Below are 26,973 nucleotides of genomic sequence, written 5' to 3'. Positions count from 1 at the left end.
GGGGTGACCTTATAGAGATTTACAAAATTATGAGGGACATGGATAGGATACATAGACGAAGTCTTTTCGCTGGGATCGGGGAGTCCAGAACTAGAGGGCATAGGTTTAGGGTGAGAGGGGAAAGATATAAAAGAGACCTAAGGGGCAACTTTTTCACGCAGAGGGTGGTACGTGTATGGAATGAGCTGCCAGAAGAAGTGGTGGAGGCTGGTACAATTGCAACATTTAAGAGGCATTTGGATGGGTATATGAATAGGAAGGGTTTGGAGGGATATGGGCCGGGTGCTGGCAGGTGGAACTAGATTGGGTTGGGATATCTGGTCGGCATGGATGGATTGGACCGAAGGTCTGTTTCCATGCTGTACATCTCTACAACTCTATGACTCTCTGAAATACTTTGTTAAAAAAATAGACAGGGAGCTGGAAAGATTACAACTATTACATTAGAGACTTGTGGTTCTATCCAAAGGTAGTTCACAACTTTCAATAGTGCATCTATGGGTTTTACTTGGAATTATTTCAGAATGGTTTGATGCTAACTGAAGGGTTTGGTTTCTAAGTACAAAAACCCAATAGATATTTCACCTACAGCAACGCTGTGCAAATTGCAATCAGCTGAATGGCCAGTTGTTTTTTTCGAGTGAATGTTGGTTAAGTAGGGAGTGTTAGTCAGTGCAGCAAGGACTGCATCATCCTGTCTAAGAGAATGACATTGGTCTTGAGCATTAAAACAAACTTGTATTTAGCATTTCATCCAGAGTGTCGCAGTGGCAGGAATGCTGCACTCCAACAGCGTGGCTCTGCTCTTGTCCTGAAACGAGCATCGCTAAGTGGATGTGGCAGAGAAACTTGTGCCTTTCCTCAATGAAGCAGTATGTCATATTCCTTTGTAATTACCAGCACTTCCCCTGCAGTGTTGCCGTGGTAACTCTGAGGCTTTATTTTCTGCTTCTTAAAGTGAATGAACAGAAAATCACAGACTTCTTGGGTGTTATTTCCTGACACACACTCCTAATACGCACCAAGAGGGAATAATCCAGTGCCACATTAGTGAGATTGCTATTCGGGATTTAATGAGCAGAAATATCTCCAAACAACAATGACTGAATGAAAATTCTGAAGCATTTGTCGTACACTGAGTGATGTTCTTAATGTCAAAAATCACAGAAATCTCAACAGTGTTCAGGAAAGAGAATTTTCAATTACATTTCCATCCTCTATTTTAAAGAGAAAAACAATGCTGATCACAGGTTCATTCTGTCTTAACAATTCAAAATAGAAAACAGTGTTTGTTATTTGGATTTAAACACATTCCTGGCATGCCTTCTGTAAAGTGTTGACAGTTTAATCTTTAGTTTCCTGGAAAATCTTTTGGTAACACTCAGCCTGCTCCCTGTGGATCTGCCTGTGGAATGCTGGTGATTGTGGTTGTAACATATCCTCTGGTCACAAGGTCGAAGTTCCTTCCAATTAAGGTTAGGCTTGAAGTCTAAACTCTCATCGGTATGGAGTGATGGTGCCAATGTCACTGCCTTCATAACTCATCCAGAGGGACAGATTAATTCTCTGGCAATGTGGGTTCAAATCCCACCACAGTGAATGTGCTTAAATTAGAATCATAGAATCCCTCCAGGAGACCATTTGGCCCATCACGTAAACACCAACCCTTCAAACAGCATTTCACCCACCTAATCCCCCTCCATTATATTTTTACTATGATTGATCCACCCTAACCTGCACATCCCTGGACACTACAGGGCAATTTAGTATGGCCAACCCACCCTAACCTGCACATCCGTGGGCACTATGGGACAATTTAGCATAGCCCATCAACCCTGACCTGCATATCTTTGGACTGTGGGAGGAAACCAGGACACCCAAAGGAAGGCTACGGGGAGGCTGTGCAAATGCCACACGCCTAAGGGTGGAATTGAACCTGGGACTCTGGCGCTGTGAGGCAGCAGTGCTAACCATTGAGCCACCATGCCACCCAGAAGAAACTGTGTTTAATTCCTGTTTTACTCTGGGTCACTTGATCACAAGCAGCCAGTGATAGTGGATGCAGTCCCTCCTCCAGTCAATGTGGATCCTGTACCTGATCCTTCTCTTCATTCTGATCACAACAATCCCACCATGACATAACGTGACCAGAGAGAGAGTCTCACACATTCAGAAGAAACAAACGCCTGAAGGTTGAATTGAACCTGGGACCCTGGTGCTGTGAGGCAGCAATGCTAACCACTGATCCACCGTACCGCCCAGAATCCCTACAGTGTGGAAACAGGCTATTCGGCCCAACAAGTCTACACCGACCCTCCGAAGAGTAACCCACCCAGACCCATTTCCCTACCCTATTACTCTCTCTTTACCCCTGACTAATGCACCTAACCTACAAATCTCTGAACACTGTGGGCAATGTTCATGGCCAATTCACCGAACCTGCACATCTTTGGATTGTGGGAGGAAACCCACACAGACATGGGGAGAATGTGCAAACTCCACACAAGACAGTCACCTGAGACAGAAATCGAATCCAGGTCCCTGGTGCTGTGAGGCAGCAGTGCTAACCACTGAGCCACCGTGCCGCACAGGTTATATTAGTTCCAGTTAATCAAATGTAACGCTAATTAAAGTAATGATGACCAGGCCAACCTGCAGGTTTCTCCTTCCTCATTTGGACAAAGTCAGAAGTTACATGACACCAGGTTATAGTTATTTGTAATCACAAGTTTTTGGAGCGTAGCCCCTTCATCAGGTGCAGCGCACTCCAAAAGCTTGTGATTTCACATAATCCTGATGGATTATAACCGAGTGTTGTGTGATGTCTGACTTTGTCCACCCCAGTCCAACACCATCACCTCCACGTCATGGCTTCCTCAGTTGGCTCCTGGCTTTTTGATGGGCCACGGGAGGTCATTGCTATCAGAGTCAAACCAATTGGAAATAAGTTACTCATCTGCCTGATATGGTCAGTGACTGAGATCCTCATGAAATCTTGTCAGTCTGTGAAAATCTCAGGTATATTTATTCCCAAAGTCACTTCATTTCACAACTGCGTAAAGACCTCACATCGATGCATATCAGTCACATGTCGAGTGGATGGTTTTCTAGTTGGGCATAGAAAACAGGATTCTGGGTGTCAATGCTGGAGAAATGCAACAGATACTATCCAGGGAAGTTATTTGGGTGGAACTGAGAAATAAGAAAGGGATGATCACCTTATTGGGATTGTATTATAGACCCCCTAATAGTCAGAGGGAAATTGAGAAACAAACTTGTAAGGAGATCTCAGCTATCTGTAAGAATAATAGAGTGGTTATGGTAGGGGATTTTAACTTTCCAAACATCAACTGGGACTGCCATAGTGTAAAGGGTTTAGATGGAGAGGAATTTCTTAAGTGCGTACAAGACAATTTTCTGATTCAATATGTGGATGTACCTACTAGAGAAGGTGCAAAACTTGACCTACTCTTGGGAACTAAGGCAGGGCAGGTGACTGAGGTGTCAGTGAGGGAGCACTTTGGGGCCAGCAACCATAATTCTATTAGATTTAAAATAGTGATGGAAAAGGATAGATCAGATCTAAAAGTTGAAGTTCTAAATTGGAGAAAGGCCAATTTTGACGGTATTAGGCAAGAACTTTCGAAAGCTGATTGGGGGGCAGATGTTTGCAGGTAAAGGGACGGCTGGAAAATGGGAAGCCTTCAGAAATGAGATAACAAGAATCCAGAGAAAGTATATTCCTGTTAGGGGGGGAAGGAAAGGCTGGTAGGTATAGGGAATGCTGGATGACTAAAGAAATCGAGGGCTTGGTTAAGAAAAAGAAGGAAGCATTTGTCAGGTATAGACAGGATAGATCGAGTGAATCCTTAGAAGAGTATAAAGGAAGTAGGAGTATACTTAAGAGGAAAATCAGGAGGGCAAAGTGAGATAGCTTTGGCAGATAGAATAAAGGAGAATTCAAAGGGTTTTTACAAATATATGAAGGACAAAAGGGTAACTAGGGAGAGAATAGGGCCCCTCAAAGATCAGCAAGGCGGCCTTTATGTGGAGCTGCAGAAAATGGGGGAGATACTAAATGAGTATTTAGTGTGGAAAAGGATATGGAAGATATAGACTGTAGGGAAATAGATGGTGACATCTTGCAAAATGTCCAGATTACAGAGGAGGAAGTGCTGGATCTCTTGAAACGGTAAAGATGGGTTTGTGGGCTACCATGATGCCAAGGGGTCTGAGTAGTCTGGCAGTCATTTCCGAGATGTCTTTGATGTAGGAGAGAATGGCTAGGGTTTCTGGATGTGTTTTGTCTGATTGTTTGGATTTGTTGCTGAGAAATCTGCGGACTCTGTTCATTGGGCCTCAACCCCACCAACACACTAAAACAGCAGCTAATGAACTTGAAAGACCCTATACAGACAACAAGCAAAACTAATGTCTTTTACAAAATACTGTGCAAGGACTGTAACAAACACTACATTGGACAAACAGGCAGAAAACTAGCCACCAGGATACATGAACACCAACTAGCCACAAAACAACATGACCCTCTCTCACTAGTATCCTCACATACAGATGAGGAAGGACACCACTTCGAATGGGACAACACATCCATCCTAGGACAAGCCAAACAGAGACATGCACGAGAATTCCTAGAAGCATGGCATTCCAACTGGAACTCTATGAGCAAACACATTGACCTGGATCCTATTTACCACCCCCTGAGAAAAACAAATGAAATGACATCACTGTAGGAAATGACATCACCAATCCAAGGAAACCTAATCCAGGCTGAGGGCAACGAGGGATGAGACACAGCTTCAGCGACATCCACATTCCATGCAAGAACTTCAGCGATAAATGTGATGATATTATTGTGAAATTATTTTTTAAATCATATATTTTAGTTAGAAGCTGATTCTGAGCACTGTTCCTGATATAAAATAGTCACAAAGCTGTACAGCACAGAAATTGATCCTTCAGTCTAACTAATCCATGCCAACTAGATATCCTAAATTAATCTAGTCCCATTTGCCAGTACTTGGCCCATATCCCTCAAAACCCTTCTTATTCATATCTCCATCCAGATGCCTTTTAAATGTTGTAATTGTACTAGCCTCCACCACTTCCTCTGGCAGCTCATTCCATACACATACCACCCTCTGCATGAAAAGGTTGCCCCTTAGGTCCCTTTTAAATCTTTCCCATCTCACTTTAAACCTATGCCCTCTAGCTCTGGGCTCCAACACTCCAGCAAAAGACGCTCTAGGGACAACAGTCCCAGCCTATCCAGTCCCTCCCTGTAGCTCAGATCCTCCAACCCTGGAAACATCCTTGTAAATCTTTTCTGAACCCTTTCAAGTTTCACAACATCCTTCTGAAAGGAAGATCAGAATTGCACATAATATTCCAAAAGTGGCCTAACCAATATCCTGTACAGCCGCAACATGCCCTCCCAACTCCTGTACTCAATACTCTGACCAATAAAGGAAAGCATACCAAACGCCTCCTTCACTATCCTATCTACCTGCGACTCCACTTTCAAGGAGCTATGAACCTAGGGACGAGTTTTCAAAAAAGCATCTTCAGTGATTCAGTTGGTTCTTTAAGAAAGTGTGACTGGCAATTGTTTACATTGGGAATTTGCATAATATATGTTTGCAGGGGCACTTTTAATTTTAAATGCTGACATAAAAGCATGAGCAAAAACTGACAGCGACATTCTTAATAGTGAGTGAACACAGGAATTTTAATAAGATATGGACTGTGTGCTGAATCAGAATCTCTTTATTTATTGCAACTCCCTTCCTGGGCCTTAAACTGTGACATTCAGTGTCAACACCTCTTCTTTCTTATTTGATCTGCCCAACTTTCTTTGCTATGCTTTTCAACAACGTACATTTATATAACCATTTTAATGTAGGAAAACTTTCCAAAGCACTGCACAGGAACACCATAAAACAATGAAATCGAGCCATTTAGGGATACGTTAAATCAGGTAACTAAAAACTTGAGGAAAGAAGGAGATTTAGAAGCACCCCCTACAGAGGGGTTCGGAAGAAGGGTCACTGGACCCAAAACGTTAACTTTGTTTTCTCTCCACGAATGCTGCCAGATTTGCTGAGCTTCTCCAGGACTTTCTGCTTTTGTTCCCAAAGACGGGTTATGAGGGGGATAGGTTTAGGAGGAGTTCCAGAGCTTTGTCAACTGTCTCTGGATTCAGGGAGGATGAGGGCTGAGGTTCACGTGTTTCTCCCAAGGATCACTATTTGTCTAAAACAGCCGACAGATCTTTCAGGACACCAGGCAGTGGGACCAGAGACCAGGCTTTGCTTCATTGTCTTTTCTTGTCTGCCTCGTCATTAAAAGGCAAAGTCAAAAATCACCCAACACCAGGTTATAGTAATTTTTAACTTTGTTCACCCCAGTCCAACACCAGCACCTCAACATCATCATTAAGGCATTTCGACTCAACGCATCACACAGCTCGATGTACAAGCTGTTGCCATTTTGTAGGAAAGTAACAACCTCCACCTGACCATTAATATCACTGCCACCAGGCTTCAGGGAGAGTGTCAGAGTATCGCTTTTGTTTGTCCTTCCCTAGGACCCTGACCATTGGAGGAAACAGAACCAGGCTGGGTGACTGAAAGGAAAGCCGCTAATGGTGGGGTCAGTAAAACTGAGGATCCTAATGAGGTCAGACGACAGACAGTCTTAAGTGTTGTGGAGCTGAGGGAGACGACTGGGATGGAGAGGAGTGAGGCCATCGAGGGGTTTGAAGCTGAGAATGCGAACTTTAGAATGGAGGTATTGCTTAACTAGGAGCCATTGTAGGTCAGCTAGCACAAGGATGTTGGGGGGGAAAGGAATTTAGTGTCAGTTAGAATATGGGAAGCAAATACCCTCAGGTCTAGAAAATGCATATTGATTTTGTGTATCAGACAAGTTGAATGAGTGAGCAATTACATGGATAACTTAATAATGAGGATATCCACTTTGGTAGCAAAAGCAAGATTGACATATGGAGAGAGACTGGATTGGTTAGGACTGGATTCACTGGCATTTAGAAGGTGGATGGTGATCTCATCAATGTTCCCGATGACCAGGGACTCCAGAACCAGGAGTCATGACAAACAAACGCAAATAAAAGAATAATCCTTTACCGTGCTCAAGTCTCTCGGACTTCCTGGTAACGTATTTCCCATTCAGTCCCTGCCAATGAACTGGCATCATATTAGTGTCAGGGAGATTTCCCAATCAGTATTTTATCTGGAATGGGTGGGGGTGTTTGTAGGGAGTGAGAGACCTCCTCAAGAAATGAAAATGGAGTTTACATAATTAGGGGAATCCTGCATCATTTAGTTTTATCATTTGTTTTAATTCTCTGTTTTGAAATGTTTCATTTCTGATGATAAAATTGCTGAGTTAACAGGCTATGTTTTCCCACCAGCTGTGGCACCTTGGCATCAGGACCAGGTCAGGGTTATGGGTCTCCTCTTAATGACAGCGAGCCTTGCTCAGCCATTATACCCAGGAGGCCTCCTATTGGTCCAGCTCCGAGCTCACTCTCCCAGTCAGGATGGTGGGCAGCTCCCAGTGCTACCTGGCCCATCTGAGGACAGCTTCAGTATCCCCATTGGGAGAGGCAGACACTGCGGAGGGAGATAGGAGACCTTGGAGAGGTTTATGATATTTAAAATTCTGCATTGCCCAGGTTAGATTGGCCCATTGGGTGAAGACTGGTGGGATCTGCCTTTCCTACTCACACCCCACCCTGTGTCGCAGCCTCCACGGTTAGCAGAGGATTACCACATTGCTGGGAAAATATAGGCAACCCCAGATATTGGCCCTTTATAAGGGTTTTAAAAAATGCTAGCCAGCTGCCCCAACCTTTTGCCCCATTACAGCATGAAACCATTTGTCACTCAGGTGGCACTGGTAGGAGAGAGTGGGGACCCAGCACATCTCCCCATTATCTCAATGCCCCCACTCCCCCACCTGTAGTCCCACCACGCACAAGGCAATTAAATCTCAGTTACAAATATCACCAAACAATTGCCCCCACATCAGGAAAAACATGGAAATCAAACCCAATGACATTTGGATGAGGGATATGTTCTCCAGAATGTTCCTCCCGGATTGTAAATCTAGCACGCTAAATGCTTTCTGGCTGCTGTGATGTTCTGTTTCTCGGGTCTAAGATATTGCTGGTTTGGTTCCTAAATATACTAATACTGTCTCCCCTTCTCCCTCCAGGGCTCACTTCAGCTGGCTACAGTTGGATCGCAGAGTGTTAGAGCATGACTTCCCGAAAAAGTCAGGACCAGTTGTGCTGTACTTCTGTGTGAAGTAAGTTCCCTCAGATTTTCTCTGTGATTATGACTGACCAGGCTGTGTGGCACACGCGGACCAGAAATTGTGAATATCTCTTGTTCGATTCGTTATGATCCACTGACTGTTCCCTTCAGGAAGCATCACGCTCGGTTCAGAGGTCATGCTTGTTTGCATTCCTCAAACCCAGCTTGTTGGTGGGGGGGTGGGTCAGATCATTAAACAGAAGATTTATTTTCTCTCAGAGGGGAATTAGGGAAGGAGTTATTGGGATGCAGGGGAACAGAGAAAGGGTGAGGAAACCAGGCAGCAGATGACAATACAGTGGGCCAATGGCCTCTTTCTGTGCCTCGGAGGATGAGGGAGTGATATTAGGACTGTCATTAGACTATAATCTAGCTCCACAGGGTAAAGTTCTGGGGCATGGGTTCGATTCCCACCAAGGGATGAATTCAGTATAAAAACCAGCCTAATGGTGACCTTATATTCACCATCGTAAAACGTCATCTGGTTTACTAATGTCCTTTGGGGAAGGAAATCTGCCATCCTTACCTTTTTGGCTTACATGTGACTCCAGATCCACAGCCATGTAACTGATCCTTAACTGCCCTCTTAGTAATTAGGAATGGGCAATAAATGCTGACCGGCCAGTGATACCCATATCCCATAAACAAACAAAAAATGTGGGCATCAACTTATCCATATCTTGTCCCATTGTCTAAAAGTGCTGAGGAAATATGTCTGGAAGTGACTAAATTCAGTTTATGAGACTTTGTTCATGATATTGGCTACAAATGTACCTTCACTTTATTGTTCAGATGCTGTGTACTTCTATAACAAATCTGTATTAGCATCACCTAAAGGGATTTGTCAGTTCAAATAAAACCACTTAAATGCAAGACTAACCAAACTATATGGTTGATTTTCTTGCCTAACCCAGTTACTACCTTTGTTTAAGTGGTCACCGTGTGTCCTTTGAAGATGAACAGGTTACAGTTGCATGACATTGCCTGGTGACATTAAAGGGGCAGTTTGTCCAATTCCTATTTCTGGCTGGAACCCTAGCTCTCTGACCACATACATTGAGAATTCTGCGCGGTTCAGTTTAATTGGAAATGCATGGGGAATGAACCAAACGGAACCAGGCATTGCTGGAAATAGTCAGCAATCCAGGCAGCGCCTGTGGAGAGAGGAAGGGCGTTAATGGGTCAGGTTTTCAATGTGGTATCAGGAATCCAGCACCTGGGTCCTTACTCCATGTCCAAATTACTTTTGAATTGTTACAACTCAACTGGAAGGCTACACCGATAATTAGGCCCTGCTGTTCCAAAAATATATAAAATCTCAATTAGACCACAATGACTGGCAGACTGCTATTCAGGACAAAAGAAATTCACAAGTTTCGTCAGTCACAGAAGATAACTTATTTTTTTGAATATGCTAAAGAGACAGAGAAAAAGAAGTACTATGCAACTTTATCTACACCCCTTTACAATCCCCAAACACACACACTCATTCAGCAGGACAGAATTGAACATTACCACCAAACTATTCTCTAAAAATAGATGAAGTCAAACCTATTTATTTTCCCTGTAATAGGTTGAAAACTGCAATATAATCACCTTCTAACCTTCTAAGAGTTTCAGGGGTGAGGCGAGTGGTTTGTTTTATCTCTCTTCATGAACTAACTAAGAAGCCCAAGGACAGGGATCAGAGCAGCAACTCACCGGATCACATCTCCCTAACTTACCTTCCCTTTCCCTTCAATTCCAAGATGCTGCCATCACTGGCTGGAGCAGCACTTATTGCCCATCGCCAGTTTCCCTGGAGAAGTTGGTGAGCTACCTCCACTCTCCCTGTTGGTTGTAAAGAGGACTTTGCAGGGTGGATAGGGCATTATGTGCTGTTAGTGCTATTTCTAATGTTGGGTCATCTGTCCAGCATCACATCTTAAATCAAACACCATAGCAGTTGAATACAACTGAGTGCTTCGTTCAACTCTTTCCAACTCAACCACGTTTGGTCTAGAGTCACAAACCAGGGGAGCGTGACACATCATGACAAGAGTGAACCCAGTGCATTTTGTAACAACAGCCAGAAATGGTTTCATGGTCTCTATTAGGTTAGCTTTCTTTCATTCATATTTATTAATTGGATTTCAATTTCATTAGCTGCCCTGCTGGGATTTGAACCCATGTGCACAGGCATGTACGTCTGAGGCTCTGTAAGGCTCTGATCAGATAAGATTTGGAGTGCTGTGCACAGTTTTGGGCCCCATATCTCAGGAAGGATGTACTGGCCCTGGAACGTGTTCAGAGAAGATTCACGAGAATGGTCCCAGGAATGAACAGCTTAACATACGAGGAACGTTTGGGGACTCTGGGTCTGTACTCGATGGTGTTTAGAAGATGAGGGGGAATCTAATTGAAACTTACAAAAAACTGAATGGCCTGGACAGAGTGGATGTTGGCAAGATGTTTCCATCGGCAGGTGAGACTAGGACCCGAGGGCACAGCCTTCGAGTAAAGGGAAGGCCCTTTAGAATGGAGATAAGGAAAATCTTCATCAGCCAGAGAGTGGGGAATTGATGGAATTCACTGCCACAGAAGGCTGTCGAGGCCAGGACGTTGAGTATATTTAAGGAGGAGAGAGATAGGTTCCTGATTGTCAAGGGGACCAAAGGGAGAAAGCGGGAGAATGGGGTGAGAAACTTATGAGCCATGATTGAATGGTGGAGCAGACCTGATGGGCTGAATGGCCTTATTTCTTCTCCTATGTCAATGGTCTTATGATATTAGCCTCTGGAGGAATGATTATACCATTAGATCACCAAGTCCCCATGACCTACAGCTTCATTAACAGCCTCTCAAGCTGCAAGGCTCCAACTTGTCCATCCGGTTTTGAGGATTCACCCAAGGTCGTTAATGGGACAGTGAACCTGACTCCGCACAATCGAAAGGTGCGCACACCCTTTAAAGATAACTGATACACCCCACAATAGGATTCAGGAACAGGAAACAGTCCTGACTTCTGTTTCCCACTGTGGGAGGGCAAGTTCAGATCTATCTGGGACCAGGCACCTAGCACCATGTGTCTGCTCAGTCAGTTTTCATTCAGCCTTGGAAACTGCTTTAGATCAAAGGAACCAGCCCTCACTTTCAAATCTGGCATGACCTATCGAAACCAGAGGTAATCCCAATTGTCTTAGCAATGAAATGCAGTGGAGGTGCCAGTGCTGGACTGGAGTGGACAAGGTCAGAGCTCACACGACACCAGGTTATAGTCCAACAGGTTTATTTGAAACCGCAAGACTTCTCCTGATGAAGGGGCAGCGCTCTGAAAGCTTGTGATTTCAAATAAGCCTGTTGGACTATAACCTGGTGTCATGTGACTTCTGACTTTGAAATGCATGACATTGCTAGATTTGGTTTGTTTTACCAAACATCTCAATCACAGTCCCTTTAATCCCAGTCAGGGTCAATGTGGACCTCACGAACAGGGGCAGAAGAGAATCATGGCTTTGTGCTGTAAAGCTTCAAAAAACATCTCGCCTGCATGAATTAATTAATCCTGCCATTTGACAAGAACCTTTAGCTTGTCTGCCTCCTGCTAGTGTATTCTAAACTCTGTTTGTGATTGTGTAGCGTATATAAACAGTGGATTGCACCCAAAAAGAAGCAAATGCTGCCTTCACTGGTTATTTAAGAAGATGAGAAATAACACATCTGACTTGTATTTGTAGTTTCTGAAATTAGCCCAGATCCTTGATTTATATTCCTGCTGGAGCGTTAGTCTTGAATGTTATAATGCTTGCTTCAATACTGAGGATTTACACTTGTATCCAAATATTTATAGCTGTTTCTTCAGTCTGGCTGCTGGAGGCTTTAGAATGATGATAACAATCTGGGTGCCGCTGCAATTTTGAGGATGGAAAACCTTCCACAGAGAAGGAGCTTGTCAAGTTTGGCATTGATCTTTAGCAATAACAATGATGACTTGCATGTATACAAAACCTTTAACTGAGTCAGACCTCCCAAGCCGCCCTGTAGTGACATTATCAAGAAAAGCTGGTCACAAAGCCACACATTTTGTTATTCACCCATGGGACATGGACATTGATGGCTGGGTCAGCATTTATTGCTTGTGCCTAGTTGCCCTTGAGAAGGTGGGGGTGAAACATGAGGAGAAAGTGAGGACTACAGGTGCTGGAGCTCAGAGTCGAAGAGTGTGGTGCTGGAAAAGCACAGCCGCTCAGGCAGCATCCGAGGAGCAGGAGAGTCGACATTTTGTGCATAAGCTCTGGTGCTGAAGCACTGCAGTCCATGTGCTGTAAGTTGACCCACAATCCCCTCAGGGAGGGAATTCCAGGGTTTTGACCCAGTGAAGGAACAGCGAGATGTATCCAAGTCACAATGATGACTAGCAGGTTTGTGGATCTGGTGCTCACGAAACAGGCTGCTTTGTCCTGAGATGGAGCACCTTAAAGGGGGGAGGAGAGTCCGAGAGGCAAAAGGGTTTGGGGAGGGACAGCGACAGCTTCAGATCCAGACGGCTGAAGGCTTGGCCACCAGTGACAAAAGCGAGGTTATTGAAGAGATTGGAATCGGAGGAGTGCAGAGATCTCAGGGGGTTTGAAGGTGGGAGGAGATTACAGAGATGAAGCATAAACTATATCTCAGAATTGACTTGAGAAATAGTGCAGTACGCACAGTTCCTGGGCTCTGTTGCTTGTTCACATGCAAGGTTACCCTTGCTTTTCTTCATCTGACCAAGAAAGCCCTCAGACAGCAGAATGGAGCGTCTGCCATTTGAGAGGGAGAGGGATGCTACCTTGGTCGCCTCGTTTGGATTGTTCCTCCCTTTTCTTTCACCTGGTTTACTGTCATACTCCAGTCTGATGCATTCCTGTACTCTAGCTCATGGTGTTCCCTTGCCACTTGCTCTGGCACCCATTCCGTGGCAGCTGGAATATTGTTTGGGAACTCACCCCACGCTGAGGGGTGACCCTATGGAGGTTTATAAAATCATGAGGGGCATGGATATGCTAAATAGACAAGGGCTTGCCCTGGGGTGGGGGAGTCCAGAACTAGAGGGCATAGCTTTAGGTTGAGAGGGGAAAGATATAAAAGGGACCTAAGGGGCAACGTTTTCACTCAGAGGGTGGTGCATGTATGGAGTGAGCTGCCAGAGGAAGTGGTGGAGGCTGGTACAATTACAACATTTAAAAGGTATCTGGAGGGGTATGTGAATAGGAAGGGTTTAGAGGGATATGGGCCGGGTTCTGGCAAATGGGATTAGATTGGGTTGGGATATCTGGTCGGCATGGATAGGTTGGTCCGAAGGGTCTGTTTCCGTGCTGTACATCTCTATGACTCTAAGATGCTTCTGGTATGAAATCCACAGTAATTGGGGGAAACAGTCTCATCAGATTAAAGCTTTTGATTTATTTCAATATTAAGATTTCCTGTAGCTTATTCTAGCAATTAATTGTGAAGACCAATGAGAAATGCCAGATTTTGTGGTCTTTAGATTACTTGACAAACAACAGAATAATAACATTCGTAATTGTTTTCATAACAATATTAGCTTTTATAAAATTGCAGTTATGTAGCATTTTTCCCAACCATCAACCACCTCAAAAGAGTTTAAAGTGCTATTGCAGTACAGTCATTGTTGTCATATTGAAACAGAGCAGCCAATTTGCACATAGGCAGCTCCCACAAACAGAACTATGACCAAATGAACAAATATTCTGTTTTGTGTACAAAAATAAAACAAGGAACTGTGGATCTTGGAGATCTAAAACAGAAACATAAAGTGCCGGAGAAACTCAGCAGGTCTGGCAGCATCTGTGGAGAGAGAAGCAGAGTTCACGTTTTGGTCTGGTGACTCTTCAACAGAACTGGTTCTGACTCAACATTAACTCTGCTTTCTCTCTCACAGATGCTGTCAGGTCTACCGAGTTTCTGTTTTTGTTACTGTTTTGTGATGTTTACTGAGGAATAAATATAGGCCAGTACACCAGGGATGACTTGTGCTCTTTTGAACATAAATGCAAGTATGCAAATGATGGCATTGTTGATATTCCAAACTGCATTTTAATTTACAAGGTAGACCAGGGATAATTTATTGTCAGTAAATAGGTGAGACAAGAATATTGGAGAACAATGTAGAGATTTAAATCTGCCAAAATAGAATGTCCCAGCTAAATAAACTTTCATAGTGCTGTCTGCATTGTACGAGCCCCAAAGGCCTTAAAATATGAGTCACATCAAATCTTCCCCCAGTGGAATTACAAAGGATTATGTATTGCAATTAACTGTAGGCCTCTAAGCAAGATGATCTGTCGAAATTTGATCCCTGCCATAAAAAATAACCTTTTAAAACGGTTTGATTTGTCAGACCTGAATTGAATTTGTTGGAAGCTGTCTCATTTTATTTCTTTCAAATGTTTGTGTAATCAATTATTCACTGCCGGTCACTCTAGTCAGATATAGTTTTACAAAATCGTTGCTAAATCGAAGCTGAGTATCGGAAACTCCTCTTTGGCCGACAGGTCTTTTTCAGGCTTGGGTACCTTCAAATTCAGGTTCCATGATTTGCTCGCTGCAATCTAACTAAATTCCTCAACCATATTTTGTAGGAAACTGCCTAAGTCGCCCTAAGATTCTCTATTTTTTAGCTTTATATAGCACCTTTCATGACTACACAATGTCTCAAAGCACTACAAAGCTAACTGAGTCCTCTGTGCTGTGTAGTCGCTGATGTAATAGAACATAGAACATAGAAAAGTACAGCACAGAACAGGCCCTTTGGCCCACGATGTTGTGCCGAGATTTAATCTTAATGTAAAATATAGTAACTTAACCTACACACCCCTCAACTCACTGGTATCCATGTGAATGTCCAGCAGTTGCTTAAATGTCCCCAGTGACTCTGCTTCCACCACCACCGCTGGCAACGCATTCCATGCATTCACAACTCTCTGCGTAAAGAATCTATCTCTGATGTGTCCTTTATACCCTCCTCTTAATGTCTTCAAACTATGACTTCTTGGACCAGTCAATCCTGCCCTGGGGAAAAGTCTCTGGTTATTGTCTCTATCTATTCCACTCATTATTTTGTAGATCTCGATCAGGTCTCCTCTCTTCCTCCTTCTCTCCAGAGAGAAAGGTCCGAGCTTATTCAACCTTTCTTCAGAAGGCAAGCCCTCCAGTCCAGGCAGCATCCTGGTAAACCTTCTTTGCACCCTCTCCAAAGCCTCTGTATCTTTCCTATAGTAGGGCGACCAGAACTGGACACAATATTCCAAGTGATATCTGATGCACAGCTGCCAATTTGTACACAGCAAACTCCCAGAAGCAGCAATTTGATCATGACCAAATAGTCTGATTTTCGTCCTGTTAGTTGAGGGAAACAAATGCGCCTTAGACAACAGAGGAAACTCCTCTGATCATGTTCAAAGGCGATCTGTTACCTCCAGCTGTGAGAGTAAATGTAGCTTTGGTTTACTGTCTCATCTGAAAGACAGCACCCCTGACAGTGCTGGGCTCCCTCAATACCGTATTGGAATGTTACCTTCAAGAACCTGTGCTGGAATGGGACATCCCTCCTGCCTTAAGAGAAAGACCGTTACCCATAGCTAACAGCCACTTAAAATTAACTTAAAAAATAATTGTTCATAAAAGAAACTTACGATAAGTAACAAATTACAAATGTGACACAATTACACAAAACTAGTGCAATACTTCACCTTTCGATCCAATTTACAATGTAGTGCCTACATCATAGGAACTAAATTTACACACTGACCTAGGGGCTGGTTAAATTGTTCAGCAGTGGTTTTCCTTGTGAAAGGATAGTTTGTTTAACGTTCCATTCAGCGCTTTTCAGAACGCTGGCCAATGCTTTCAGAGACTGCTGAGTGAGATTCTGGTGCTACCTACTGGACCGGTTTTTACCAGAACAGTCTGCAGACAGAAATCTGTCATAAAAACAGGCTACAAACCAGCGGTCACTTCAAAGAACCACTTGCTAGTGATTAGAGCCTCGTTGCTTCAACAGTGTGGATATGGTTGGAGTGGAAATCAGTCCAGATCCTGGTGTAATTGCCCTGGACAGTGCTGTTCCCTCCTCTCCTGCACTCTGGTCTCTGGAGGGTTGATAAATTGCTTGTTGGAGCCTGTAAATGTCAATGCATTGCCATTTAATGAGCAGTTCACACATGACCCGAATATACCGCTTCAATGAATCATTTCCATCTCAGGACATCGTCTCCTTTCATGTATTTTAGTTTTGTTCTTGGGCTTTATTTGCGCTTGGAGATGGTCGATGTTTTTTGCTGTGTCCAGCCACCTTGGGTGATGTTGGGTGCCAGGGCAGTTTTCCCCTTCTCCTCAGCGCCTGCAGGGGGTGTCCTGTGTGAGCCAGACAGCAGAATGCTAGCCCCTGAACCCAATCCCAGCCCATTCCCTGCATCACGCTGCAGTGTTACCTTCCTGAATCCAAAATGACTGTAATGCCTCCCCATCCCCTATTGTCATCATGACAAGTATCTTCCTTTTTTAATCTTATCAATGTCTAATCACTGATGTTGAAAAGTTGGCAGTGACTCTGTCCTCCCTGGGATGGGAAGTACAGCTTATTGATTGTAATGAGGTCAGCAGGGTAGACCTCATAGAATATGAGTTCACTGAATGGGGCTGTTAATGGGGTCCAATCAGGGAGCCCTGGCTGACAGATATAAACAGGAGTGTCTTCTCCCTCCAACTCTATTTGGATTTAATCCCTTCCCTCCCCTTCACTGTTTGATCACACAAAATTGCCCTTTAATGTGAAGGGCACTGCTTGTCACTGGCCACTCGGGTGTTTCCTTTCTTCCTGGTGGTGGAAACTGAATAAAGATTTGAGAACCTTGTGTCTCTCACTGTGTCTCACACCTGCACACACACAACATGGGGGCTGGGGAAAAAAATAAGCACTACTGCAGTTAGGCGGTAGTGTGGGGGGGTAAAAAATAGAAACAACCCCTCTGATTTCCCTTTCCCTGGTTACCTCAGTAAGGCCTCCACAACGCAGAATAGAACTCACCAATTTCACAGGGTAGAGTTACATTCATCGCTGGAATGTCCACAGCTTTGTTTTGTCCTGTTCCCTGTCCAACAGTGGAAAACAATCATATTTTTTACCCCTGCCTTCGTTACCTTGATACTGCCAATGCGCTCCCTCTGAATAATAAAAAATAAACAGGAGTGTCTTCTCCCTCCAATTCTATTTTGATTTAACCCCTGCCCTCCCCTTCACTGTTTGATCACACAGCACTACCCTTTGATGTGAAGGGCACTGCTTGTCACTGGCCACTCGGGTGTTTTCTTTCTTCCTGGTGGTGAAAATTGAATAAAGATTCGTACACCTTGTGTCTCTCACTGTGTCTCACACCTGCACACACACACCATGGGTGCTGGGGAAAAAATAAGCACTACCGCAGTTAGGTGGTAGAGTGGGAAAAAAAAATAAAAAAATAAACAGGAGTGTCAAAGGTTCTGCTCACTCTGAGAGCTGGCTCTGAGGGAGCTGAGTCAGTGTCAAGGACTTTTAAATAAGGAGTGACTTGGTGATGGGATACCAGACTCTGTGAAGTTATTTCAATAGCTGCATCACTAAGGCTGCACAGTCAGAAGTGTGGCCTTTTGGTCCATCAAGTCTGTGTTGGCTGTTTCCTGGAAGGGAGAGTTGAGAACTGAGATGCTGTTTGAAATCAACATCTTTAATAATAGGATCAAAAACAGAGAAGATACTTTTCCAATTGGCAGCTGTTGAGTATAATGTTCCCAAAGACTGGGGAGTCCAGAACCAGGGGTCACGGTCTAAAGATACAGGGTAGGTCATTTTGGACTGAGATGGGGAGAAATGTCTTCACCAGAGAGTGGGGAGCCTGTGGGATTCACTGCCACAGGCCAAAACATGAAGGTGTTAGATATCGTTCTTAGGGCTAGAGGGATCGAAGGGTATGGGGAGAAAGTGGGAACAGGGGATTGAGTTGGATGATCAGCTATAATCATGTTGAAACGTGGAACAGGCTCAAAGGGCCGAATGGCCTACTCCTGTTCTGATTTTCTATGTTTCCATAATTTCTGATTGGAAGATATTGGTTACAAACTGAACTCTTACAATTGGAAACCTAAGAAAGAACAGTGACAGGTTACATCTAAAAATCGGAACTGTTGTGTTTTTTTAGGTAAATGCTTGTATATTGACACTTAAGCAAAATCCACTATAATTCATGTCAGAAACTAAGAAACTGGTTATAATAATCTAACTTCTATTTTCTGACACTACTGACAGCACATACGCAGAACAAATGGTGTCACAAAGGGTAATGTACTCACAGAGTCCCTGCAGTGTGGAAACAGGCCCTTCAGCCCAACAAGTCCACACTGACCATACCCAGTAAAGAGTTACCCACCCAGACCCATTCCCTTCCCCTATTATTCCCTGACTAATGCATCTAACCTCTACATCCCTGAACAAAATGGGCAATTTAGCATGGCCAATTCATCTATCCTGTACATCTTCAGATTGTGGGAGGAAACCGGAGCACGAGGAAACCGGAGCACCCGGAGGAAACCCATGCAGACACAGGGAGAACTTGCAAACTCCACACAGACAGCTACCCGAGGTTGGAATCGAACCCGGGTCCCTGGCGCTGTGAGGTAGCAGAGCTAACCACTGAACCACCATGCGACCATTGATGGTAATAGCATTGTGTCAATGGGTGGGGGTGAGATGGCATAGCAGGACAGGGGAATGCAACAGGTTATTCTAGCAATTATTTCATTGCCGCCATTTTGGTTTTGAATGCTACCATTTTGTTTTACTAATGAACCATTTCAGAACCAGCCCCTAGTGCAGCCTTTCAAATGAAAGCCCTGTCACATTCCCCGTGGTGTCAGCAAAGTCAGCAAGGACTCCTCTTCCTTTTATTACAGTGCAGAGGTCGAACCCCTCTGTTAATTAAACTAAATACTCATAAAAGCTCACCTCCCCTCACCATCTGTTAAAATGTGAGTGACAGAAAACTCCCAAATTCCACTATTTAAAGAAAAATAACAGTTTATTTTCTTAATAGTGAATACTAAACAATAACTATTCACAAATGCAAGCCCCCACCCCCCCCACAAACTTTCCTTAACTACTTACTGTCTGCGTGGAGTTTGCGCAAAATCCCTGTGTGGATTTTCTCCGGGTGTTCTGGTTTCCTCCACAGTAAAAAGACGTACAGGTTAGGTGATTTGGTCATGCTAAATCGCCCGTAGTGTTGAGGGATGTGTAGGTTATGTGCATTAGTCAAGGGGTAAAGGGGAATGGTAGGTTACTGTTTGGAGAATTGATATGAACTTGTGGGCCAAATGGCCTGTTTCCACACTATAGGATTCTATAATGATTTTTGACCCCATTACAGTAACCACAATGTAGGATAAAATATGTAAGAGGAAGTATTTGGTGTTTGTGGTGAAAAGATGGCCAATTATCATGGATGATCTTAATCTGTGTATAAACTAGAAAAATCTGTTTGGTAATAGAAGCTTTGATGGGGACATCATTGAAAGCTGTCAGGAATAGCAGGTCCAGGAACCAACCAGAGAGCAGATTACACCAGACCTCAAACTCTGTAATGTGACAGAATCCATTAATAACCCCAGAGTTAGGGCACCTCTGGGTATTAGTGATCATAATATGATTGAATTGTACATCCAGTTTGAAATAAAGAAGAGTGGGTCAAAGACAAGTGTTTTAAACTTTAAAAAAGAGCATTTATATCGGCATGAAAGCTGACCTAGCTGAAATGAACCGAGGTATTGGGCTCAAAGATAGATCAGGAGGGATGCAGTGACAGATTTGTAAAGAGATATCTGAGAATCGCTAAAAATAAGCACTTTCCTAATAAAGAAAATAATGGTCAAGGGTAGGAGCTGCCATCTGTGCTTCATCAAAGAAGTTGGGAAAAGTTTCAAACTTGTAAAAAAAGAATAAACTTTGCAAAGATAAGTGACAGGTTCAAGTGATATCAACCAGAATAAATCAATAAGAGCGTGAAAGGAAGATTCCCAGGAATGCGAAAACATGGAGAAAGAAATACAGGTATTTAAAAAGGAAAGGAGTGAGTAAGGTGAGTGTTGGTCTTCTAGTGAGTGAGAACAAGCAATTAGTTGTGCTCTAGGAGTGAATAAGTGGCTTAGAGGAGATCTGAGAAAACCTTTTGTTTCACCCAGAAATATAGAACATGCTGCTGAGAGGGTGTTGGAGGCATGTACTCTCATAACATTTACAAAACATCTGGATGGACAGTTAAAATGCCAGGGCATAGAATGTTATGGACCTAGTGCAGGATTTGGAGTTTTGTGTTTGTGGGTCAGCCTAGACATGATGGGCCAAAGGGCCTGTTTCTATGCTGTATTGTTCTATGACTCTAAATGGCAGATGTAATGAATTGATACTTTGCTGCTGTCATCACCATATCACTAAAAATGTCCCAGTAGTTAGTTGTAAATCATAATTGAAGGAAGGGAAGAATTTGGTGAAATAAAAATCACTGAAGAAAGATTACTGATCAAACGGGTAGAGCTGTGTTTGATCCCAGAGTTTCAGTTTTTCACTTTTACAGGAAGAATAAAAAAACATTGAATATTATTCAAACAGTGGCTTATGAGTGGTAGGTGCATTTTCCAAAATGTGTTCAATTCTGGAAAGGTTCTGTTAGACTGGGACGTAGCAGATATAATCCTGTATTCAAGAAGGGAGGGAGAAGGTGGGAGACTTCAGTCCCGTTATCTTGATGCCCGTGGTGAGGAATATACAAGAGTTAGCACGGTTTCATGAAAGGGAAGTTGTGTTTCACTGATTTATGGGAGTGCCTGAAGGAGTAACATGAGCTGGATATAGGGCAGGCTGCTGATGTGCTGTACCTGGATTTCCAGGTGGCATTTGACAAGAACGGTCATTGTACAATGCAGGGGCTCATGTTGTATTGGCAGGGTAACTGAAGATTGGCTGGTATAGATAAATGTTTCTCAGAGATGTATAAGTGGGGTGTGCAGGGGTCTGCGCTGGCCGTTAACATTTTATGATTTATATCAATGACTTAGGTACAAGGATCGAAGGTACGGTGCCAACATTTGCACAAAGAGAGTGAGGAAGGTTGATTGTGAAAGTGCTATACCAATGATGCAGACTGGTATAAATAGAGGTGGAGCTTAGTGTCAGAAAATATGAAGCTCTTCAATTTGACAAAAAGAATAAAAAGGTAGAGTATTACTTAAACAGAGAATTGCTGTAGAACTCCAACAAGCAGAGGAATCCAGGTGATCTATTACGTGAGTCATTAAAACTCAGTACATAGGTACGTCTCGTGATTAAGAAGGCGAGAGGAATATTGAAAGAAAAGCAAGGAGAAACAGAAACAAGTGGCTGGAAAAGCTAAGCAGGGCTGGCATAATCTGCGAAGAGAAATCAGAGTTAATGTTTCAGGTCTGGTGACCCTTCCTCAGACCTGATAGTATCTTGGAAAATGTCGGTTTATACACAGAAGATAGGGGAGGGGGAGGGCGTTTTTGTTTCTGATTTATGGCAACGGCAATTGTTTTGGTTTTTAGAAATGTTATGCTGCAGTTATACGAGGGCCTGGGGCGACCACTCTGTGCAGTCCAGGTCTCCTTACTTAAATGAGGAAGGAAGTACATTGGAGGTGGTTCAGCAGAGGTTTGTTACAGTGATCCCTTGGAATGAGCAGCGTGTTTAATGAGGAAATGTTGGACACATTAGGCTTGTTTGTACTGGAGTTTAGAATAGTGAGAGTTGATTTTGTCGAAGTTTATGAAGTCCTGAAATGACTTGACAAGGTGGATGTTAAAATTATGGTGTGTCTTGTGGTTGAGTCTAGAATTGGGGAGGTTTTGAAATTAGATGTTGCTTTTCTAAGGCAGAGTTGAGGGGTATTGTTTTCTCTCAAAAGACTGAATGGTCTACTTCTGTTACTACACCTTCTGACCTCCTGGGTAATATTACTGTCACATACACAGTGAATAATACTCTCACATACACAGTGAAATGTACACACTGCAACAGAATGTTACGAGCCCTAGAGTGACCACTAGCTTTAAAAAGATGTTTGAATTTCTAGTGACTTACTGAAAGGATCACTTGACAAAATTTTACATTTTAAGACATCTCCTACAATCTAAAAGCAAACATTGACCAAACTCTACTTAGTGGGTGATTTATATTTTTACTGACGGGAATTATCTCAGGTTTGGTATTGTAACAGAATCCAAAATCCCACACAATGGTTATTCTTTATTCTTTCATTAAATTGACACTTTCTTGTCCCAGAACCAGTCCAAAGGTATTATCAAATTTTAATGGTTTTCTCCCTTTCCCTTTCCCAGCTCAGTGTAAACCCAGAACTGATTTTCACAATGAAGGTTACTTTATGATTTGGAGATGCCGGTGTTGGACTGGGGTGTACAAAGTTAAAAATCACACAACACCAGGTTATAGTCCAACAGGTTTAATTGGAAGCACACTAGCTTTTGGAGCACTGTTCCTTCATCACAACCACCTGTGAAGGAGCGTCGCTCCGAAAGCTAGTGCTTCCAATTAAACCTGTTGGACTATAACCTGGTGTTGTGTGATTTTTAAGGTTACTTTAGAGATGTTGCTCGCTAACCAAAGTTAGGTAAGTCTTTCCATCTCATTTAAATCCTCACAAATAAATTTCTTCAATCTGAGTGTGAGCTCTGACTCACAATCTACCTGATGGTCAAAGAGACTGACCACCTCTATCTTTCCATACTCTCACTGTGTCTCAGATTTTGTGGATATACTGGGTTCTCTAAGTTTCAGTAGTATCTCAGAAAGCCCTGCAAGCCAATGTTGCAATGGCTTTCAAGACAAAAGGTGGAAAATTATAGGCTGATTAGCCTAAGCTTGGTTGTAGGTAAAATTCGAGAATCCATCAGTAACGATGAGATTTCTAAATTCTTGGAAGTGCAGGGTCAGATTAAAACAAGTCAGCATGGATTTAGTAAGGGGAGGTCATGCCTGACAAACCTGTTAGAATTCTTTGAAGAGGTAACAAGTAGGCTAGACCAGGGAAACCCAGTGGATGTGGTCTACCTAGACTTCCAAAAGGCCTTTGATAAGGTGCCTCACGGGAGGGTGCTGAGTGAAGTGAGGGCCCATGGTGTTCGAGGTGAGCTACTGGCATGAATTGAGGATTGGCTGTCTGACAGAAGGCAGAGAGTTGGGATAAAAGGTACTTTTTCGGACTGGCAGCCAGTGACAAGTGGGGTCCCATAGGGTTCAGTGTTGGGGCCGCAGCTGTTCACTTTATATATTAATGATCTGGATGAAGGGACTGGGGTCATTCTAGCGAAGTTTGCCGATGATAGGAAGTTAGGTGGACAGGCAGGTAGTACTGAGGAGGTGGAGAGGCTGCAGAAAGATTTAGACAGTTTAGGGGAGTGGTCCAGGAAATGGCTGGTGAAGTTCAATGTGAGCAAATGCGAGGTCTTGCACTTTAGAAAAAAAAATACAGGCATGGACTATTTTCTAAACGATGAGAAAATTCATAAAGCCAAAGTGCAAAGGGATCTGGGAGTGCTAGTGCAGGATTCTCTAAGGGTCGACTTGCAGGTTCAGTCCTTGATTAAGAAAGCAAATGTTATGTTGTCATTTATCTCAAGAGGGTTGGAATATAAAAGCAGCGATGTGCTACTGACTTTATAAAGCTCTAGTTAGAATACTGTGTCCAGCTTTGGGCCCCACATCTCAGGAAGGACATACTGGCACTGGAGGGTGTCCAGCGGAGATTCACATGGATGATCCCTGGAATGGTAGGTCTAACATATGATGAACAGCTGAGGATCCTGGGATTGTATTCATTAGAGTTTAGAAGATTAAGGGGAGGTCTAATAGAAACTTACAGGATAATGCATGGCTTAGAAAGGGTGGACACTGGAAAGTTGTTTCCGTCAGGTGGGGAGACTTGGTCCTGTGGGCACAGCCTTAGAATTAGAGGGGGTCAATTTAGAACAGAAATTAGACATTTCTTCAGCCAGAGAGTGGTGGGCCTGTGGAATTCATTGCCACGGAGTGCAGTGGAGGCCGGGAGGTTAAATGTCTTCAAGGCAGAGATTGATAAATTATTGATCTCGCAAGGAATATGGGGAGAGTGCGGGTAAGTGGCGTTGAAATGCCCATCAGCCATAATTGAATGGCAGAGTGGACTCAATGGGCCGAATGGCCTTACTTCTACTCCTATGTCTAATGGTCTTATGGCTTGCTGTGTATACTTCACTTTCAAACCTCATCTCCATGGCAGTGTGAATGACGTGATCCTTTTATCCAGGTAGAAATGCTAATTACCTGTCCTCTAGACCCTCAAATCCAATCAATCTTGGAATTAAATAGTCATCTTAAAGAATAACTGTTTACAACACCTGACATGTCTAAGTGAGACTTGATGACCATCAGTCCATCAACAGAATCCAAAGTCCCACACAATGGTTATTCTTTATTCTTTCATTGTCAGCATCCTACACCTTCCCAGTAAGGTAACCCAGCCACCCCCTTTAAGTGTTAACAGTCAGTTTGGAATAAAGGGTTAACTATACCTTGACTCGAAGAGTAACCCTTGAATATGGCCTTTGATGAGAAAGTTGGACCTGAATCTAGGGATCCAGAGATGTCCTCTCTTACCGTCCATTGTAGATTGCTCTGTTCACTAAAGCCTCTTAATGTTGACTTACCGAACTTTAGGCCTGAACTCAAGTCATCCAAACTTCACATTAGGCAGAATTCAGAACAGGTCACATAACTCCTTTCATTCTTCCATTATTTCCAAAATTAAAGAGGCAATCTGAAAACACAACATTCTTTCCAACTTTACATTTGCAAGAACAGATATTCGTGCACACAGTCAGTGTCACACTGACTTACACAGAGCAACAGCATTCAAGCCCGACACATGCAGACACACACTTTACACACATGTGCACAAACACGCAGAGACGCATAGGCACACATGCACACACACATAGGTACACACTCACAAGCACACATTTACACACACACAGACACATAGGGATATGCACATCTACACAAATACACATACAAAGACACACATACACAGCAATACTTTCAGTCATGTAACACACAGAGCAAAGCAAATATACCCAGCATTATTCACCCACAAGGTTCAGAAGGACACATTCATGCGCGTGCAACACTTGGAAAATGCAGAACCGAGCAGATGTACACAGACAGCAAAAGAAACACGCATACCTAAAATGTCAGAGAACGACAGTGGGCTGATGTTTATCTGACCCTGAGGTATCTCAGGTTAATTACCCCAGCGCCATTTTTAGCAAACTTTCTACAACAATTTCTGCCTGTCCCCAGTGATAAGAAGTTATTGGACAGATCTGTTAAAAATAGCACAAGTGTGGATTCGAAATTGGAGAGGGAGGGGAAGTTTTTAAGCATCATCATTGAGCTCCTCATGTTGCTGTCTGCCTGAGTATGAATATCAGTGACACGGCTTCCATCAGGGTGTGGGACCAGTGTGCACTGGCCAGGTTTGACTCTCTGATGAATTGTTCAGTCAACAGTCACTGAAATGTGTAACCATGATAACATTGACAAACATAACACATTTCCCATGACAAACGGGTCTGTTCTTAATGGACGGACTGAGATGAGAGATTGGCCACAGAGTAAACCATGCTGGATTCAGCTTTTGCTGAACTGCCTCAGGTCATAAACAGAGATGACGGGTTTCAGAACTGGACTGAGTGCAATAATCAATCTCATTCAAAATTTATTACATAAACACACTTAGCAAGTTGGGCCCTTGAAAGAATAGCAGGGCATCACAATGATCCCTCACTGTAGCCCTGAAGAGTGATGGTGGTTTCAGGGAAGCTGCTCCACAAGTTTTACAGAATACATCTTCATTTTGAGCAGAGAATATGCCAAATGCCTGATTAAGCACTAACAGTAGACATCCACACATCTTTGTCATTTCGTTTTGGCTTTGCTTTGATAAATCATGCTGGCAGGATTTATTCTATTTTATCTTTACAAGAGCTGCTGACTCCTCTCCCTCTGAATGAAGTCACTCCTGAGTGAGTTCTGGGGAAATGATCCAATTACAGTAAATCAGAATCCAGAGATAAACATTCTTGTCTGTATTATCACCGTGTCCCTGTTTAAACAACAAAACCCAGGAGAAGACTGCAAAAGAAACACAAACTCAATCAAAGTCGAGTGACTTTGAAAGCAAGTAAATTGTAAAATGAAGCGGGAATCTCAAAGGTTCACGAAGTTCAAGTTCCAACGATCAAATATTCTCCGCTATAGTATTTTCATTCTGAGCACAGGCTACAACATTCCCCAACATTTCTGCTCCCTGGGAGCTAACTCACCATCTGGCCAGATCCATGTTTCACAACGTTCCCACATTCTGACAATCACTTGCACCAACATTTCACAATCCGCAACTTAGTTTTCACATCAGCCCATGATAACACCCCCTCACTATCTCTGTAACCCCCTCCAGCCCCTACACCCCCTCGTAACCTC

At 43.3% G+C, this 26,973-nt stretch overlaps 1 protein-coding gene across 6 annotated transcripts in view; it reads left to right on the top strand.

Annotated features, from left to right (window-relative positions):
- The window catches only part of frmd4a (FERM domain containing 4A), a 721,373-nt gene that overhangs the window by 505,684 nt on the left and 188,716 nt on the right, over nucleotides 1-26,973 (top strand). For all 6 annotated transcript variants that reach the window (XM_043714187.1, XM_043714188.1, XM_043714186.1 and 3 more), the window contains one exon: nucleotides 8,257-8,349. In XM_043714187.1, the coding sequence (XP_043570122.1) occupies nucleotides 8,257-8,349 (93 nt within the window). The remainder of the gene's footprint in view (nucleotides 1-8,256; nucleotides 8,350-26,973) is intronic.

The sequence above is a fragment of the Chiloscyllium plagiosum genome, chromosome 23 (genome assembly GCF_004010195.1).
Source record: "Chiloscyllium plagiosum isolate BGI_BamShark_2017 chromosome 23, ASM401019v2, whole genome shotgun sequence".
Taxonomy (NCBI): domain Eukaryota; kingdom Metazoa; phylum Chordata; class Chondrichthyes; order Orectolobiformes; family Hemiscylliidae; genus Chiloscyllium; species Chiloscyllium plagiosum.
Note: the sequence above shows the minus strand (reverse complement) of the source record. Positions and strands in the feature narration are given on the sequence as shown.